We start from the raw sequence: 18,501 nt of genomic DNA, 5'->3' as shown, positions 1-18,501 counted from the left end.
ACTCAGGAGATCTTGTCTTTTTATACTTTATACTTCCCATGTAGATTAGAACTCTATAAGTCTCTCTTAGCATCCTCATTTTTGTCTAAGATCTGGGATTGTGTTTTGTAGGCTGGCTTTCTTTGCTTTATACTCAAAAACACCTATGAGTGAGTACATGTGAAAATTATCTTTCTGTGTCTGGGTTACCTCACTCAAAATAATGTTTTCTAGCTCCATCCATTTTCTTGCATAATTCAAGATGTCATTATGGTTTTTTTCTGCTGTGTAGTACTCCATTGTGTAAATGTACCACATTTTTCTTATCCATTCTACTATGGAGGGGCAGTTAGGTTGTTTCCAGGTTCTGGCTATGATAAACAAAGCTGCTATGAACATAGTTGAGCACATGTCCTTGTGGATGTATGAGCATCCTTTGGTTATATACCCCAAAATGGTATATTACTGGGTCTTGAGAAAGGTTGTTTCCTAATTTTCTGAGAAATTGCCACACTGACATCCAAAAGGACTGTAACAGCTTGCATTCCCACCAGCAATGCAAAAGTGTTTCCATTTCCCCACAACCTCTCCAGCATAAGTTGTCATCGGTGTTTTTAATCCTGGCCATTCTTTCAGGTGTAAGATGGAATCTCAGAGTTGTTTTGATTTACATTTCTCTGATTAACAATATTGAACATTTCCATAAGTGTCTTTCAGCTATTTTAGATTCCTCTGTTGAGAGTTCTCTGTTTATGTCTTTACTTCATTTTTTTATTGGATTATGAGTTCTTCTGGTGTCCAATATCTTGAGTTCTTTGTATATTTTGGAGATCACATGTCTGTCTGATGTGGGGTTAGTGAAGATCTTTTCCCATTCTGTAGGCTGTCGTTTTGCCTTGTTGATCATGTCCTTTGCTTTACAGAGGCTTTTTAGTTTCAGGAGGTCCCATTTAATTATTTCTCTCAGTGTCTTTGCTACTGGGGTTTTATTTAGGAAGTGATTCCCTGTGCCAATGCCTTCACGTGTACTTCCCACTTTTTCTTCTCTAAGTTTCAGTGTGGCTGGCTTTATGTTGAGGTCTTTGATCCATTTGGACTTGAGTTTGTGCATGGTGATAGATATGAGTCTATTTTCATTTTTCTACATGTTGATATCCAGTTAACCACTAGTTAAATATGCTTTCATTTTTCCATTTGATATTTTTTGCTTCCTTGTCAAATATCAGGTGTTTGAAGATATGTGAATCCATATCCGGGTCTTCTATTCAGCTCCATTGATTCTCCTGTCTGTTCTTATGCCAATACCAGGCTGTTTTCAGTACTGTAGCTCTGTAGTAAAGATTGAAGTCAGGGATTGTGATGCTTCCAGAAGTTCTTTTATTGTATAGGACTGTTTTGGCTATCCTGGGTTTTTTGTTTTTCATATGAATTTGAGTACTGTTCTTTCGAAGTCTTTGAAGAATTTTGCTAGGATTTTGATGCATTTTGTATTCAATCTGTAGATTGCTTTTGGTAAGAGATATGATTGATCTTGCTTGACAGAGTTATGTCAGCTCAGAGATTTGAAAAATAGGCCAGGTCAGGTTACAGATCTCAGCAGTCAACATATGTAAGGGCACCATCAATCTATCTCTTGTTAATGACATCCCCTCTCCTAGGGAAGGGCCTACTCTTTTTTAAAGTCAATATAAAAATTGTATTTAATCTTAAAAGTGCATTTTTTGGTGTATTTTTTTTAAATATTTATTTATTAATTTATTATGTATACAATATTCTGTCTGTGTGTATGCCTGCAGGCCAGAAGAGGGCACCAGAGCCCATTACAGATGGTTGTGAGCCACCATGTGGTTGCTGGGAATTGAACTCAGGACCTTTGGAAGAGCAGGCAATGCTCTTAACTGCTGAGCCATCTCTCCAGCCCCTTTTTGGTGTATTGAGACAGGGTTTCTCTGTAGCTTTGGAGCCTGTCCTGTCCTGGAACTAGCTCTTGTAGTCCAGGCTGGCCTTGAACTCAGAGATCCGCCTGCTTCTGTCTCCCGAGTGCTGGGATTAAAGGCATGCACCACCACTGCCCAGCTAAAAGTGCATTATTATCATCACTTTAAAAATCACTGTTTGGTATCAGTTTCAAATACTTTCTTTAAGTGTATTGCTGCTCTTATCTCTATTTGTTTCTGTTCTCCAATGTTTCTAAGTCATTGATCATTTCATTTCTTTCAAGTTATCTTGATTTCTGTGTAGAGCAATGTCTCCTATACTTTAGGCTTGCCTCATGCTGTGTAATTGAGAATTATTTTGAACACCTAATCCTGCCTCTGTTTCCCCGTTATGGGAAGACAGTCCTGCCACTCCTTCCAGGTTTGTCCTTCACTAGTCAGTGAGAAAGAAAAATAGAGCAGTTAATGAGTGTCTGCTGATCTTTCTGGCTTTTATTGGGGACTTAGAAATGAAGAAGAATTGGTAAGAATTGAACTCACTGACTAACTTTGAAGCTGGTGGAGACACAGTGCAGGAAGTGAGAGGTTGGCCTGAGGGTGAAAGCTTTCCTCCTTCAACCGAGATTACTTATGTGGAATCAGGTAGGCAGTTGTGATGCTGTATTATTATCCTGATTGACCATTGTTTGCAGTCCACAGACAGTGGCAATCTAGGTATGGGACTGACCTTATCTTGAAACCTAATTGCGATATTTACAATAGTTCATCAAAAATAGATGATCTGGGTAAAATGCTGTGTCCCTGCTTAACAGGGCTGTTACTTTTCTGGGATAAGTTCTTCATCTTTAGGGAAAATACATGAGAAATATTTATTGTGCTAGTCTCTGTATCTAGGGGATAAATATTTATCCCCTAATCTCTGGAGCACATGGCCATAAAACCCATTCCAACTTTACAAAATAATTTTTGAGATTAAAACTGCTTCATATGTTACTCACCGCCATCAAGGTCACTGGAAGAAGAACATCAGGCATAATGAAATTCTGTATAATGTTGAAAACATACCTAACTTGATTATATTTTCAACTGTAATAAGTAACAAACTACTAATATGCAGTACTTTGTATCTTAAATAGTTGATAATAATAACTTTCAAAGACCAGACATTTTCATTACATGTTTAAGTGAGTTGTTTTAAGTAAAATATCTTGAGTAAGAATATAACATCATAGACAGTATGTTTTAACAAAAATAATGTCAAATAATATCAAAAGGAAGCATACATATCTATACCAATGTAAAATATTTAAATAAGTAGTTACTTTTTAAAATTAATTTTAATGATCTACCCTTTTATCTCATCATACATATATATGCCTCTTTATTTTTTAAGAGCAGAATCAATAATCTACACTTTTATCCTATCATTTTCTTGGGTGCCTTTGTAGGTGGATAAATGTTTATGAATATATAGAGTTGGCTTTGGAGTTGGACACTGGCTCTGTCCCTCTATAAATCCAAACATGTTAAAAGAAAAATTCAGAGTTTCTGTCTCATGTCAGGAGCATGGGACAGAAAGAAAAAGGAATTTAGAAAAAATTTTACTTTTCTTTATATCTATTTTTGTCTCTATTGTGTAGTGAGAAGCGGCGGGCTGTGTCCCGCCACCCGGCTAGCTTTACCCAAAATGATTACACGGAAACTGTATTCTTTTAAACACTGCCTGGCCCATTATCTGTAGCCTCTTATTGGCTAATTCTCACATCTTTCTTTAACCCATATTTAGTATTCTGGGTAGCACCACGAGGTGTGGCTTACCAGGAGAGATCTTAACCTGCGTCCATCTCGGAGAGGAGCAGCATGGAGACTCACTATGGCGAATGCCTCAAGCGTCTCCCCCACTCTACTTCCTTGTTCCCACAATTCTGTTCTGTCTACTCCACCTACCTAATTTTCTGTTCTCTTAAAGGGCCAAGGCAGTTTTCTTTATTAATTAACCAATGAAAGAAACATAGACAGATAACTCTCCTCCATCATTTCCCCTTTTTCTGTTTAAACAAAAAAGAAAGGCTTTAACATAGTAAAATTACATGTAACAAAACAGTTATCAAGCAAGAATTACAGTTACAATATTTAAATCTATTTTATCTTTTATCATAACTAAGGAAAACTATAACTATTGAACCATTCTTCAACTCCATCAAAGACTCCAGAAGGATATAAGACTACCTAAGTAAACAAGAAGTAAGTAACTTTCAAACTCTAGAAATGACAGAGACAACTCGCTGCCTGGACAGTCACCCAAAGTTCCTCTGTACGGTTGGGGCATCCATCTTCAGCCTACAGGCCCATAGTGTCCAGCAGACTTTTTCATGAAGCAGGAAATTCCAAAGACAGTTCAGTCACTTTCTACTGTGTCCTGCAGAACGTCTCGCAGACTCTTTCATGAATCAGGAACCCCGAAAGACCATCTCACCTTTAGGCAAGTTTAGCAGTCCTCTTTCTGTGGGTTCCTTGTGTCCAGTTTATGCAACAGTCCAGGCAAGAGCAGTTTCTTGCCCAAATGGCTAACAAACTCCATAAGTAGCCTCTTCGATGCCCATCTTCCTCTCGAAGTAGATTGGTGCTGCCAGGAGCAGACGTGTCTCATTGTCATGAAAAACCCTAAGTTATTAAAACATTAAATGCCATATTCTGCAGTCTTTGAAAGATATGAAGAATGCCTATCTGAAATATATCTATGCACATCTAGAAAATGACTAACATGACTACAAGCTTGACTATTAATCGATGATTATCCATTAACAACCTATATTTCCTAATTATACATTACATTCTTTAAAATGAACTACAATCACAATAGCTTAATCAAAATCAGAAATACATATACATATAACAAATTGACCTTAAAATCCATACCAATGCAAATTCATATCTATATCATCTCCCCCTTTAAATGTAAAAGAACATTTATAAACAATATTTGGGAAAATGGGCGCAGTTTTTCCTCTCCAAACTGCTTCCTGCTGAATGGGGGCGCTGTTATTTAGGTCTTTTATGGTATAAGCTGTCTGCTAGGTTCCTCTCAGTTGGCAGTTGAGTGAAGTAATTTTTTGAAGATGTTCACAGCAACCTTTCAGGAGGGCGTGGTCTATCATACCATATTGGGATAGAAGCAATCCACAGAGTCTCGTCCTCTGTGAAAACAAAAGAAGAAACTCTTTTCCAAAGCATCATGTTCTTAGATCCAAATCCTGAAGTCATACCGTTAAGATGTCCATTCTGGTCTAGCCTGGCAGCCCATATAATGAAATGTCTCTCTGTATTTAGCTCCTTTACAGTCAAAAATTTCAAAGAAAACACAACAAAATACATAATCCAGACTCTCTGGGAATTTTCCATTTTTACGTGGCTTATTTTTACCCTATCACTTTACTTTATTCTGTCTCTTTAAAGACTTTACCCTTTTTTAAGACATTAACTTTATTCTCTATATATTTATTTTTTCTCTCTCTCAAGCCTACGTATATTCATCCAACATTGTGAGCCATTTAAAGGCCCTCTATGTCTGAATCTTTCCTATTGTGAATCTGTAATTTTTTTTTACTATCCAGGAGCACTTCTTAAAAGATTAAGCACTTCTTAAAAACTTAAGTTGCGCCATGTAGAGGTAATACGGTACCGCCTGTTTCCAGTCAAGTCTAAACCTTAACTGCGCTCTGTTATCATGGTAATTACAATAGATCCTGCCTGAGATCAGCACAGTTCAGCATGGCGGAGCAGAGCCAGAGCCGCTCCTGCCTCAGTCATTTGGTGCCCCTGAGCCTCACACAGTTCCAAGCACACAGCAGTCCACATTGGAGCTGCACTTAGCAGTTTAATTCTGAGACTGAGCGTGCAGCACAGAAACTCTTTTAATCCAAGTTACAGCCAAATCAGATGCGCAGAGCACTGCGCAGACTGAAAACACCTCTCTCTCTATGGCGGCAGGAATCCGCAAACGCTGTCCAGCTCGCCTAAGCCTGATTCCGCCATCTGCCCAGGTGCAGGCAGGGAGCAGTGAGCCATTGGCATGGTCTCAGAGTACTTTCTTTCCGATACCAAGCAGGCAAGGTTTTTAAGTGGATTTAGTGACCACGTTGGAGCGCCAATCTGTAGTGAGAAGCGGCGGGCTGTGTCCCGCCACCCGGCTAGCTTTACCCAAAATGATTACACGGAAACTGTATTCTTTTAAACACTGCCTGGCCCATTATCTGTAGCCTCTTATTGGCTAATTCTCACATCTTTCTTTAACCCATATTTAGTATTCTGGGTAGCACCACGAGGTGTGGCTTACCAGGAGAGATCTTAACCTGCGTCCATCTCGGAGAGGAGCAGCATGGAGACTCACTATGGCGAATGCCTCAAGCGTCTCCCCCACTCTACTTCCTTGTTCCCACAATTCTGTTCTGTCTACTCCACCTACCTAATTTTCTGTTCTCTTAAAGGGCCAAGGCAGTTTTCTTTATTAATTAACCAATGAAAGAAACATAGACAGATAACTCTCCTCCATCACTATTGTACATGTCATTGAATGTATTTGTCTGTATATGTCTATATAATTAATGTTGAAGTTTTGCACAATGAACAATAAGTTTTTCTGCAGTAAATTTTGAAGTTTCCAGGAAGAAAATGGGGCCCCAGAACATCAACTCCACCTGGTTGATATGACGTCATGATGATGATAGCGCTACTACAAGATCTGTTTTGAGTACCAGCCGCTCAAGATGGCTCCAACTTGGTTCGCTGAAATGGTGCACTTTTTACAATGTTCTGGACAGAACTCCTAAAAGGAAGCTCAGAAAAACCTTACCAAATACACAGAGACTATTTGCAATTATACGAGACAGTAATCTTGGAACTTAACCATCATTTTACTTTCACAGGATCCCGTAGAAAGAAAATCACCCCCATGATAGCGGGAAGTAATCCTAAAAGACAGCGTCCCCTCTCCCAACAAAGTTTGTTCTCAGAATTAGGGACATCATTTAGGGGTTGATTATAATTGGTATAGGGTTGCAGGTTGGAGAGAAAATTTTAGAGGCTGAGGGATCTCTTTGAAAAAAATGGGAAAATTGAATGGGATAATAGATTAGTGTGAGCTTACTCACACTAATAATAATCGTGAGTAATAGAGTGAATATTTGTGTTATTATTTATAGGCAATTGCATTGGTATAGATTCTTGTATATTGATATATTGTGAAATATATTGAATCTTATATGCATTCGTGCTTCTACCTCTGCTTAAAACATCTTTATGGATTGATATATATCATATTCCAACATACATTTCTACCTCTGATCAAGATACTTATACACTGTTTACATTTTGAGGTCATTGTCCTCATGTGTTTCACAGTTGTTTATTGTATAATATTCTAATATGAGTCTTAGTTTTTAAGTTTATAGGTATTAAGAATTATAGATCAATAGTCATTTATTTTTGTTATAGTTAGAATAATCAGGTTCTTTAGATATGTAGAGATTATATTCTGCATAGATAGGTAATCTTCAACCACTTCAAAGAGCTGTAGACTATGGCATTTAAATAACTTTGAGTTATGTTTAAGTGAGACACAATTGCTCCTGGTAGCATCATTCTATTCCCGAGAGAATGTTGAATACCGGTCACTTCAATTGGAGCTTGTTTTCTTCTTGGCAAAACTGGCCTTTGGGCAAAGACATATTCATGTCTCAAACACTGACAAGATACATGATATCCAAAAATGGATAAGTAGGACTGTTCAGTCTTGCCAAGACAGGATAAGATGGTTTTTTTTAAAAATTTCCTACCTCCTTAAGTGATCGGTCAGTTATTCTAGGTCTTTGCCAAAGTTGGTTGCTTCAACATTGCAAATGAGACTTTGGATGATTGCACAGGTAGCCAGTTGTCTCCGTCATTTGTTGCACATCTTGAAAGTTGCTTGATTGCACTTCCTGCTTACTTCTTGGATCTTCGATGGTGTTGAAGACTAGATAGTTGAAGTTACTTTCCTCTCATGACTTGGCCAAGTTATTATACAAGACATAAACTAGTTAGGATAGGATAATTAATGAATATATTGTTCTTATTGTATATAATTGTGTATTGGGCTTAGAACTCTCTTATTTAAACAAAACGGGAGGTGATATAGGAAGACTTACAGCCAGTGGTTTCCCTACCACTGGGGCATGGCCTCTTATACTATATATGCCAGTATAGAGCATGAGTCCTCTTTTCTGGCTGCATGATTCGGTTTCTGATCTCAGTTCAAGCATATGATTCTGATTTGTGAGTCTATCCCTAATAAATAAACATCTCTTTCTCAATTCTGAGCTAGTGTTGCATTTCTTTTAAGAGTCCTTCTTTAGCCAGGCGGCGGTGGCGCACGCCTTTAATCCCAGCACTTGGGAGGCAGAGGCAGGCGGATCTCTATGAGTTTGAGACCAGCCTGGTCTACAAGAGCTAGTTCCAGGACAGGCTCCAAAGCTACAGAGAAACCCTGTCTCGAAAAACCAAAAAAAAAAAAAAAATTTGACAGAGGGTATCTCTCTGATTCCAAGATGCCATCCCATGGATTGATAGCATTAATACTGCCCGGGTATTTTGAGTCGTTAAATTGCTGTTGTATGACCATCTTCTTGCTTGTTATGCTTGCTTTGATTTTTTTAAATCAATATGACTGTTTTCTATGCCTGCATGGATATGTACCATATGGATACCTGGTCATGAGGGTGACCAAAGGATCTCAGAAATTCTGACCCTGGAAAAATGGATAGTTGTAATCCCCATGTAAGAATAGGCAAATTTGTCCATCTCCATTCAAGATCAGCAAGAGTGCTGAGTTAATCTGCCCTCTCTCCAGGTCTGTGTTGATTATTTACGACCAACATTTATATTTCTACTGTTTTCATCTGTCCACTTGTAATTGTTTTATACAGGAAGTTCTTTTTCTGCAAAATGTTATTGGTATTGCAGTTTATATTAGGGTACTTCAGGGTCTGGAAGATGAATACAGAACTGTAGTGAAAACAACTCTTTGTAGGAACTTCCATAAAAGCCTGTTAGTTTTTCTATCCCATTGTTTGTTTCATTGAGGTTTGCAATGGAGACAGGGTCTTCATGTGTTGCCACCTCTCCTGGACCTGATTGCACAGACTTGACTGCCATTCAACTCAGAGACAAATATACCCACCTCTGTTTTCTGAGTGTTGTGGTTAAAGGCACAATACACCAACACACCCATTTGTCTATCTTTTTTCCTTTCTGTAATGAGTAGTTTTTCATACAATTTTCTCATGCATACAATTTACTGCTGATCTTTTTTCTTGTCTCACCCTGTTAATAGATATTGTTCTTATAAGGTGAAATCCCATTCAAATTGTATAGAAATGACAGAATTGGCTGTCCTTTTCAATTTACTTCTAAAGTAACTGACTGTATCATGGAATAAGCGTGGGGAACACCAGAATCATACAACTATACTTTCAAAGAAGTATGCGTTCCAATGTTGTCACTGTCATGCTTACATTGTACCCATGTATGGTATGTATTTGAAGGCCGTGACCTATGATGATATACATATCAACTTCACTCAGGAAGAGTGGGATTTGCTGAATCCTTCCCAGAAGAATCTCTACAAAGATGTGATGCTGGAGACCTTCAGGAACCTCATTACTATAGGTAAAAATGAATTTCCTTCATGTTTCAAAATATGGAGACAACCTTTCCTTGGCTTATAATGTTGTTCTGTAATTTGATTTAGAAAGAAGAAAATAAGATGAATAACACAATCATAGTTCTTAGTTGCACTTAAGATAATAAGCTAATTGTTGTACAATATTAAATAATATAACATACATATTCTGGTACTGTATTTCAGGGTACATTTTGGAGGACTGTAACACTGCAGAACATAGTCAATGTTCTAGAAGACCTGCAAGGTAATTTTCTTGTGCAAGTTCAGAACAGTGTGCCTCTGATGAGTTTGCAATGTGTCCTGGAACAATTAATCAAAAGCAATAGTGTAAATAAGCACAGCTTTAAATGCATTGATGGTTATTAAATTCTCAAAAATCCATATTCCTCAATTTCTTGTATGTGAATTGCATTTGCAAGGCGTTCATTTAAGAAAAAGTCAAGGAAGCAATGACTAAACAGATATCACCATTTGAGTTAGAGCTCGATGAGAGCTATGTAGTAGATCTGCCAGTCCATTTGTTTTTTGCTACTCGTGACAAAAAATGTATACCCATTTCAGTGATGAGTAGAGCTGCAAACTTTCTACTACATCAATAGCCCATGTTAAGACTTGGATTACTCATATACTTTTGTGACTGTGCTAAGTTTGGTGAAAGTGGCAATTAGAGTCAAGGGTCAAGAGGCAGTTGTTGTGGAGAAACCTTAATATCTATACCACAAGTCTATGAGGACCAGCGAGTCAAACCATGAGGATTCAATGTGGAAATCTTTTACTCACTATTCTTCCTTTCCTATATATATATATATATATATATATATATATATGATATAACATATGATATATATATATATCATATGTTACACTTGACACAAGCGTATGAGAATATGGATATGGAAAGATGTAGCATACATTTCATTAAGAATAATTAGAACATAAACTGTAGTTCCTATGTAGAGTATACTTGTTCAATTAAATCCAAATATACAAGTAATTGGTTTTCTACCATCATCGTTAATACATAAACAACCTCACATTACAAAAAAGCCCCATGAGTTCTAGTTCTGTGAAAATACTTCTGGGTGTCTTAGCCCATGTATGATGTTCACTTAGCCAATGTATGATGATTCATAGTATAGTCAAATTTATGAATGCAGTAAAGTCAGTAAAGCACTCAGTGTATGCAGTTCTTTTGAAAAATGTAAAAAATATCATAGAAAAAATATAGGGATAGGTATAGATGAAATGGTAAACCATGACACAAAGGAATTTATCATCACAAATATTTTTCCAGATGCAAAATAACCCCTAACGAAAGAAGAAAACATGATGTTAAAGTTATAAGACCTTAATATTTGATTCATTTTTTACAATTGGAACAAATTATGAAATTAATTCATATAGATATGAGGTTCAACAGTGTATTGAATGTGGTAAAGCTTTTACATGTGTTAATTATCCTTGCAGGATTGAAAGAAATCAAACTGGAGAGAAGTTTTCAGTATATTCTCACTGTGCTAAAGCCTTGTCTTATGACACTCACCTTCTAAGAAATGAAAAAACACATACTGGAGAAAAATGCTGTGAAATTAAGCAATGTGGTAAAGCCTTTGCTTATCACAGTCATCTTCAAATGCATGAAAGAACACACGTTGGAGAGAAACCGTATGAATATAGTCTAGATGATAAAGACTTTGTTCTTTATGAAACTCATCAAAGTCATAAAAGAACACATAATGAAGAAAAATCATATGAATTTAATCTGCTTGGTAAGGCCTTTGCCGATCACAGTCATCTTCAAAAGAATAAAAGAACACATACTAGAGAGAAACCCTGTGAATGTAATCAGTGTGGTAAGGCCTTTGATCAACACAGTCATCTTCAAATGCATAAAAGAGCACATAATGGAGAGAAACCCTATGAGTGTAATCAGTGTGGTAAGGCCTTTGCACGTCACTATGAACTTCAATTGCATAAAAGAACACACACTGGAGAGAAACCTTATGAATGTAATCAGTGTGGTAAGGCCTTTGCTCAACGTGGTAATCTTCAAATGCATAAAAGAACACATACTGGAGAGAAACCCTATGAATGTAATCAGTGTGGTAAGGCCTTTGCTCAACGCAGTAATCTTCAAATGCATAAAAGAGCACATAATGGAGAGAAACCTTTTAAATGTAATCAGTGTGGTAAGGTCTTTGCTCACAACTGTGCTCTTCAAAATCATAAAAGAACACATACTGGAGAGAAACCCTATGAATGTCATCAATGTGGTAAATACTTTGCACGTCAGGATCATCTTCAATTGCATAAAAGAACACATACTGGAGAGAAACCTTTTGAATGTAATCAGTGTGGTAAGGCCTTTTCTCAACACAGTAATCTTCAAACGCATAAAAGAACACATACTGGAGAGAAACCCTAGGAATGTAATCAGTGTGGTAAGGCATTTGCTCAACACAGTCATCTTCAAACACATAAAAGAATATATACTGGAGAGAAACCCTATGAATGTCATCAATGTGGTAAGGACTTTGCATGTCACAGTAATCTTCAGTTGCATAACATTCTGGAGAGATACATGTGAATGGAATCTGTCGTGAATCCTTTTTCCCAATCATCTCCAAATATATAAATAAAACATCCTATAGAGAAACTCTGAGTTTAATGTGTGTATTCTTTAAAAACATGAGAAAAATCATACTGTAGTGATACTCTATGAATAAAATCAGTGTCGGAATGTTTTGTGCTTCATATATGAATAAGACTTTTTGTGTGTAATTAATCTAATTAAGCTTGTGCATATTATCATAATCTTTGGACCTGAGGAAAAAACGGAGGGCTTATTGTAAATTATTCTTTAACCAAAAGCAGTTTTTTATAGAAAAGAATTTTATAGTGTCAACAATTTGTTCAAGCATCATGATACCTCTTTTTATTTTAGTTTGAAGTAGCAAACTAATGGACAAACATTTTATGAAGCATTATTGGTTGGAGAAAGGGTATTCAAAGAAACACACATTAGTCCTGAAACCAGAGCCAAAAGAAAGCACCTTGTCTCTGAATCTAGAAGTACTTAAAGAAACATCTCCCTGAAAACAGCTAAAACATTAAAAGGGGCCAGTAAAGAAACACAATTTGGCTCTCAAACCAGATCCATAAAAATAAACACTATCCTTGTCCAACTGAGCACAAAAGCAACGAATCCCTCAGCATAAAATCAAGCCCACCCTGAGCTTTTACAGGATCAGGGATTGAAATCCAGCAAAATCCCACCATCAAAATCTCCTTTGCTCTCTGTTACTAAGAAGTCCTATTTGAGCCATATGCTCATTCAGTGTGCAGCTGCCCCTTTCCCCACTCTGCAGAGGTGTTCATACTCATGTTTTCTTCCTTCTCAAATAAATCTGATTCAAAATTTATGTGAATACCTCTTTCACTGGAATGGTTCAGAAACTCCTGGAGTTGAGTCAAGATACAATTGATACCTTTGTTTAGAAACTTACTTAGTTCAGAAGATGACAGAAGAATTGGACATATATTATAAAATATTTCCTTGGCAGTGGAGGAGATCAGCACCAGATATTTCTACTGGGAAACTTTCTTTTTTTGTTGTTTTTTGTTTTTTTTTCTTCTGGAGACAGGGTTTCTCTGTAGCTTTGGAGCCTGTCCTGGAACTAGCTCTTGTAGACCAGGCTGGTCTCTAACTCACAGAGGTAGATCCACCTGCCTCTACCTCTGCCTCTGCCTCTGCCTCCCAAGTGCTGGGATTAAAGGTGTGCACCACCACTGCCCGGCCTGGAAAACTTTCTTAGAAGAATTAATTTCTTTTACTTCAAGTCTAAGTTTGCTTTTTCTTTACATGAACCAATTCATTATGTAAGTAAGCTGTAAGATGACTCTTAGCTCCTCTTTTACAGGAATGGATGTTTACAGGAGAAAAGTGTTCATGAGTGAAAAAGTGTCTTAAAAGTTGTTTTAATTGTAATTATGTGATGTTTGTGTGTGTCTCTGTGTGTATTTGAATGTGCATTCTGTATCCACATAAAGATAATACCTTGGATATTATTGCAGAAGAAATTACAGGAAGCTGTCAAACATCTGACATTAGTTCTCACCTAGGCATGACTCTGGTGCCATAACTATTTTAAGTCTATTTTTATCTTTTTGCAGTCTGGAAATAGAAACACACTCTTAGAAAAAAGAAAGTTCAATTCATGACAACAATTGGTTAATTTCTTTAAACATCACAGTTTTCTTTAGCTTTAATTTTTTTTTATCATAGCCTTGAAGGAAGTAAATTGCATACCATGTTTAATCAAGACTGGTGGAGATCATTGCATTGTGGTCTCTACATTGAAATACTTGAGGTACGTACTAAAATGTGCTATATGTGTGGCAAATCCATATAGTGAATTCTACTTTGTAGTCTTTATATTACTTCTATGGATTTTGTTCATCTTTTATTGTGCCTTTACCAAGTGATGGGTATCTTTCTGCTGTAATGTGTAGAATGGTAAACCCATCATGCTTGTGTCCCATTGGTTACTGTAGTGTCAGGCCATGTGGGAACATATTTTTCAAGTAAATGTTTTGAGTTGTTTCTGGTTTCGGGTTTTATCTTTTCACCAATTCCCTTCAGCGCTTGTTTGTTATTAATCCTAGCTTGGATGTCAGTAAAAATTCAGGGGTAGTTTTGAACTCATGATGCTCATATGTCTGCCCCCTGAATGACAGTCCAAGGGTCGATGAGGAACTCCAAATGTGTGTGGTTCTTCAACAGAATTTGACAATATTCACATTAAAATCACTGATCAAAGAAATAATAAGAAACATTAAATACCTTATGTGTAGTCAAAGAAGTATTTTCATTTATCTTTTATAGATGTAACAAAGTACTACAATCAGCAATCAACTGTTTATCTGACACCATAACTTAATGTTCTTTTCAATTTTTTTGATATTTATTGAGCTCTACATTTTCCCTGCTCCCCTCCTGCCACTTCCCTTCCCTTCAGCCCTCCCACAAGGTCCCATGCTCCCAATTTACTCAGGAGATCTTGTCTTTTTCTACTTCCCATGTAGATTAGATCCATGTATGTCTCTCTTAGTGTCCACATTGTTGTCTAACTTCTCTGGTCCTGTGATTTGTAGGCTGGTTTTCTTTCTTTATGATTAAAACCCACTTAATGACTGAGTACATGTGATAATTGTCTTCTATGTCTGGGTTACCTCACTCAAAATGATGTTTTCTAGCTCCACCCCTTTTCCTGAAAAATTCAAGATGTAATTGAGGTTGGGATTCTAGTCTTGCCCATAAGAGTCGTTTCCCACTGAGTCATCTCATTGGTGCTCAAATTCAATTAGAAGAAATATTACAACCGTAAAGTCTTGTTTTCTTTTCAAATTGTAAATGTAATTTCATACAAGAGTAGAGGACCATGGGAGAATTTGAATAGTCAATCCTCTTTGCATGTGAAAACATTCTACCAGCACAGATTTTTTTTAAATTTCTTCATTCTGAGAACAAGACATGTATTTATTCTTTCTCAGAACAAAAATTACCTGCCAGAAAATTGTATCATTTATTAAAGTTCATTGCCTCTAAGTCTGATAACCTGGCTTCTATATCTTGTTTACCCTAATACTCTTACAAATTTATTCATATTTGTTGACTTCATCTGTTACTTATACCCACTCCTACCTCATCTCATTAATAAATAATTTTTAAACCAAAGGAAGTGTCTTTGAGGGTATTTGCAGCCAAATGACTCGTTAGGTTTAAGGACTAAAACTCACAAAGTGGAAGTAGATGATAGACACCTGTTAGTTTTCCTATCTGTGCTACAGACACAGCGTGGCACATGTGTATTCACAAAAACACACCAAACATTTTTAAATGGATAGAATTGACAATGCAATAAACATAACCCATCATTGTGAACATACAAAATGACTTGGCGATTTAAATTATAGAATCTCAAGAAATACTGTTATTTCTCAAAACAATGATGTTTCCTTTTAAGTCTTTCATTATGTTTTTTTGACCCAATACATCCTTTAAAAACACATTTGAAGAGGGATCTGTGTGATAACTGAGAACACTGACCAACTTTAATCAGGTATAGACAGCACAGAAATGTATGGGCAAGAAAGATGATGAAAACTTTCCTCCTGTGAACATAGATGATATTAGCAATTAATACTGAGATAATAAATGTTAGAGGATCATTAAGTGTCTTGACTAGTCACTAGGCAATCAAGAATATGTATAAAGAGCTGGAAGGTTGTTGCTTGTGCCTTTAATTCCCACACTCAGTAGGCAGAGGCAGACAGATCTCTGTGAGTTTGAGGCCAGCCTGCTTTACAAGAACTAGTTCCTGGACATGCTCCAAAGCAACAGAGCAACCCTGTTTCAAAAGACCAAAAAAAAAAAAAAAAAGAAGAATATTGAGAAATAACTGAACTTTCATAAAACCAGATTACAGCAGTTATTCTACTTCAAACAAAAAAGAATGTCTGGATAAAATTGTTTGGTCCTGCTTAATAGGAATAAAATTTTGCAGGTTTAGGATGTTCAACCTGAGAGAAAAGTATATAAGTTGTCTTTGGTGTGCTCTATTACAAATCCTAGCTTTTAGAGCACATACATGGCCATAAAGCTTGTTACAATTTCTTAACATATTTTTTGGGAATTATAATTACATCATTTCCACCACCCATCTTCTGCCCCCTAGTCCAAATGAGTCAGATATTCCAGGGAGAACCTTGACTTCACAGTAAGGAGGCAAAAGAGAGAGGGGAATTCGTGTTCTAATGATGTCCAGATTTCATTGTGGAGTAGTGATACAGAGGTACTTTAGTAAAAGTTGGAGTTCACTGTGCAAGAATTTCAAGCCATCATAGTCACAGTCCAGAAACTGGGGTAGGAAGGAAGCTTAAAATTTTGTAGCTTCTTTCTAGTTGTGGTTGCTAATGTGAAATTAGTTAAACAATTATTTCTGATAGATAAGTGTCCTGAGTTGCCATTTCTTGAGCTCCACAGACTAGGCTCTTTTGCCAGGGGATTGACATAGCCACACTGAAATGTTAGGTTTGCACCTAGGATAGAGATTAATGAAGGGTCCTTTTCTCCTTCCAGGCCTTCAATACCACTTTAAACTTTCCTGTTTCCTAAGGACCCTAGAATCACTTAGTAACAACAATCATACCTCCTAAAATACTTTTGATGTTTTTGGTCTCCTATCAATGATGAAATTGCTAAGACCTTCGGTAACATTTCTGGCTTTTTGTCTAGAAAGCTGTTGACAATCAACTTAGTGTCATCTACTTGGTTTTCCACTAAGACCTTATGGTACAATGAGAACATGCCAGAGACATTCTTTCTATCATTTGTCTAATTCACATGTGTTCCTACATGACTTTGAGGTAACTTTGTCCCTAAATATCTTTTTTTTTATATTGGGATCATGTTCAGAAGTGGATTTATTAACTGAGCATGCTTAAGGGAAAACATTACATGAGCATGTTCAGACATCTTAAGTAAAATCCCCATTCTTCCTTTGTTGACAGAAACCACTGTTTTGAAAATTACTCCCGTGCATGCACTTTGTGCCTCCTGCAAGCAATCATTTCTTCTCATTTCTTTTGTCTTGGCTGTGGAAATGGCTATTTTTAGTAGTCAAATTGACTACTTCTGGAATTAACTAACACACAAAGAATTCATTATACCTGAGAGAGATTTTACTTAATGGTTTTGAAATGGGAAAATCCTCCATTAATCTGGATAGTTTGAGATAATAGGAAACACTTTTAGCTGCTTGGTGGCCATGCACACTTTTAACACCACGACTCAAGAGCCAGAGGTGTGGAATCCTTACCCCTTATTCTCAAAGGGGCGAGAAGAAATTTCCTAGCAGAATGCTTTCCCAGGAAGATAGTGGCCTTCCCCTCTCCCACCTGGGAGATTCCAAGCAGAAGGTCTCTTAGCTCAGTCCAGCCAGCCACCTGGTACAAGCTCATAAAGATGGCCTAACTCAAGAACATTGGCCTTGCTCTAAGAACAAGGAGAAAGCTGACTTAACAGAATTTGGAGGGAGCAAAAGTCCTTGTACCCATGCCAAAGCAGCTTCAAAGATTCTCTTTGTAGTTATGTTTTTAAAAGCTCACCCGGCAGAGGAGATACAGTCCTCCCTACCTTGCTGTAAGGGGAATGGAGATGAGTTCCAAACATGTTTGCCTTATGCTGATTAAACTTTGCTTATTACAGTCTGGCCCTCTCTGGTGGTCTCTCTCTGGGGGTCATAATATGGGCCCAACAAGAGGCACTGGGATTTTCTGAGTTTGAGACCAGTCTGGCCTACAGAATGAGTTCCACAACTACATAGAAAAATCCTGTTTTGAAATCACCAAAACAAGAAAATCGGAATCAAACAAGACTATGATTTAACTTTAACCTTCTCACCTTCTGGTAGCAGCAATTACATATAAAGCATATTGAAGTAGAAAAGTCACCTTGCTCTGTCTTGTTTTGTCACCTTGCTCTGGCTACCAAGCTCATTCCTTTACTAGTACTAGACACTACTTCTTTGAAATTTTCGTGAATACATAAAACCAGCTGAGACATCAAGCCTCATGGATTAAACATCTACTGGATTCTTCGCTTGATCTTTGGGAAAAGGCTGAGAAGCAATCTACTGGATTCTTCAATTGTCATTTATAGTAGCTATTTTTAAGCAACCTAAAACACAGCTTGTGAGACATTCTAATAAGCCCACTTTTTACGTACATGTTGAGCTTCATTTTACGTGTCCTGTTCATGTAGAGAATCTTGAATACTGCAGTTGTATATTTTATCCACCTGAC

The 18,501-nt window shown here is 37.1% G+C and overlaps 2 protein-coding genes across 2 annotated transcripts in view; one reads left to right on the top strand and one right to left on the bottom strand.

Annotated features, from left to right (window-relative positions):
• Nucleotides 1-18,501, bottom strand: part of LOC119803842 (zinc finger protein 431-like) — a 77,719-nt gene that overhangs the window by 22,838 nt on the left and 36,380 nt on the right. The gene's annotated exons all lie outside the window — the stretch shown is intronic.
• LOC119803841 (zinc finger protein 239-like) lies at nt 8,471-12,272 on the top strand. Its single transcript, XM_038315272.1, has 3 exons — nt 8,471-9,620; nt 9,820-9,880; nt 11,104-12,272. The coding sequence occupies exons 1-3, from the start codon at nt 9,476-9,478 to the stop codon at nt 12,059-12,061; spliced, it is 1,164 nt and encodes a 387-aa protein (XP_038171200.1). The 5' UTR covers nt 8,471-9,475; the 3' UTR covers nt 12,062-12,272.

Source organism: Arvicola amphibius, chromosome 18 (assembly GCF_903992535.2).
Source record: "Arvicola amphibius chromosome 18, mArvAmp1.2, whole genome shotgun sequence".
Taxonomy (NCBI): Eukaryota; Metazoa; Chordata; class Mammalia; order Rodentia; family Cricetidae; genus Arvicola; species Arvicola amphibius.
The sequence above is the reverse complement of the archived record's forward strand: the minus strand, read 5'-3'. Positions and strand labels throughout refer to the sequence as shown.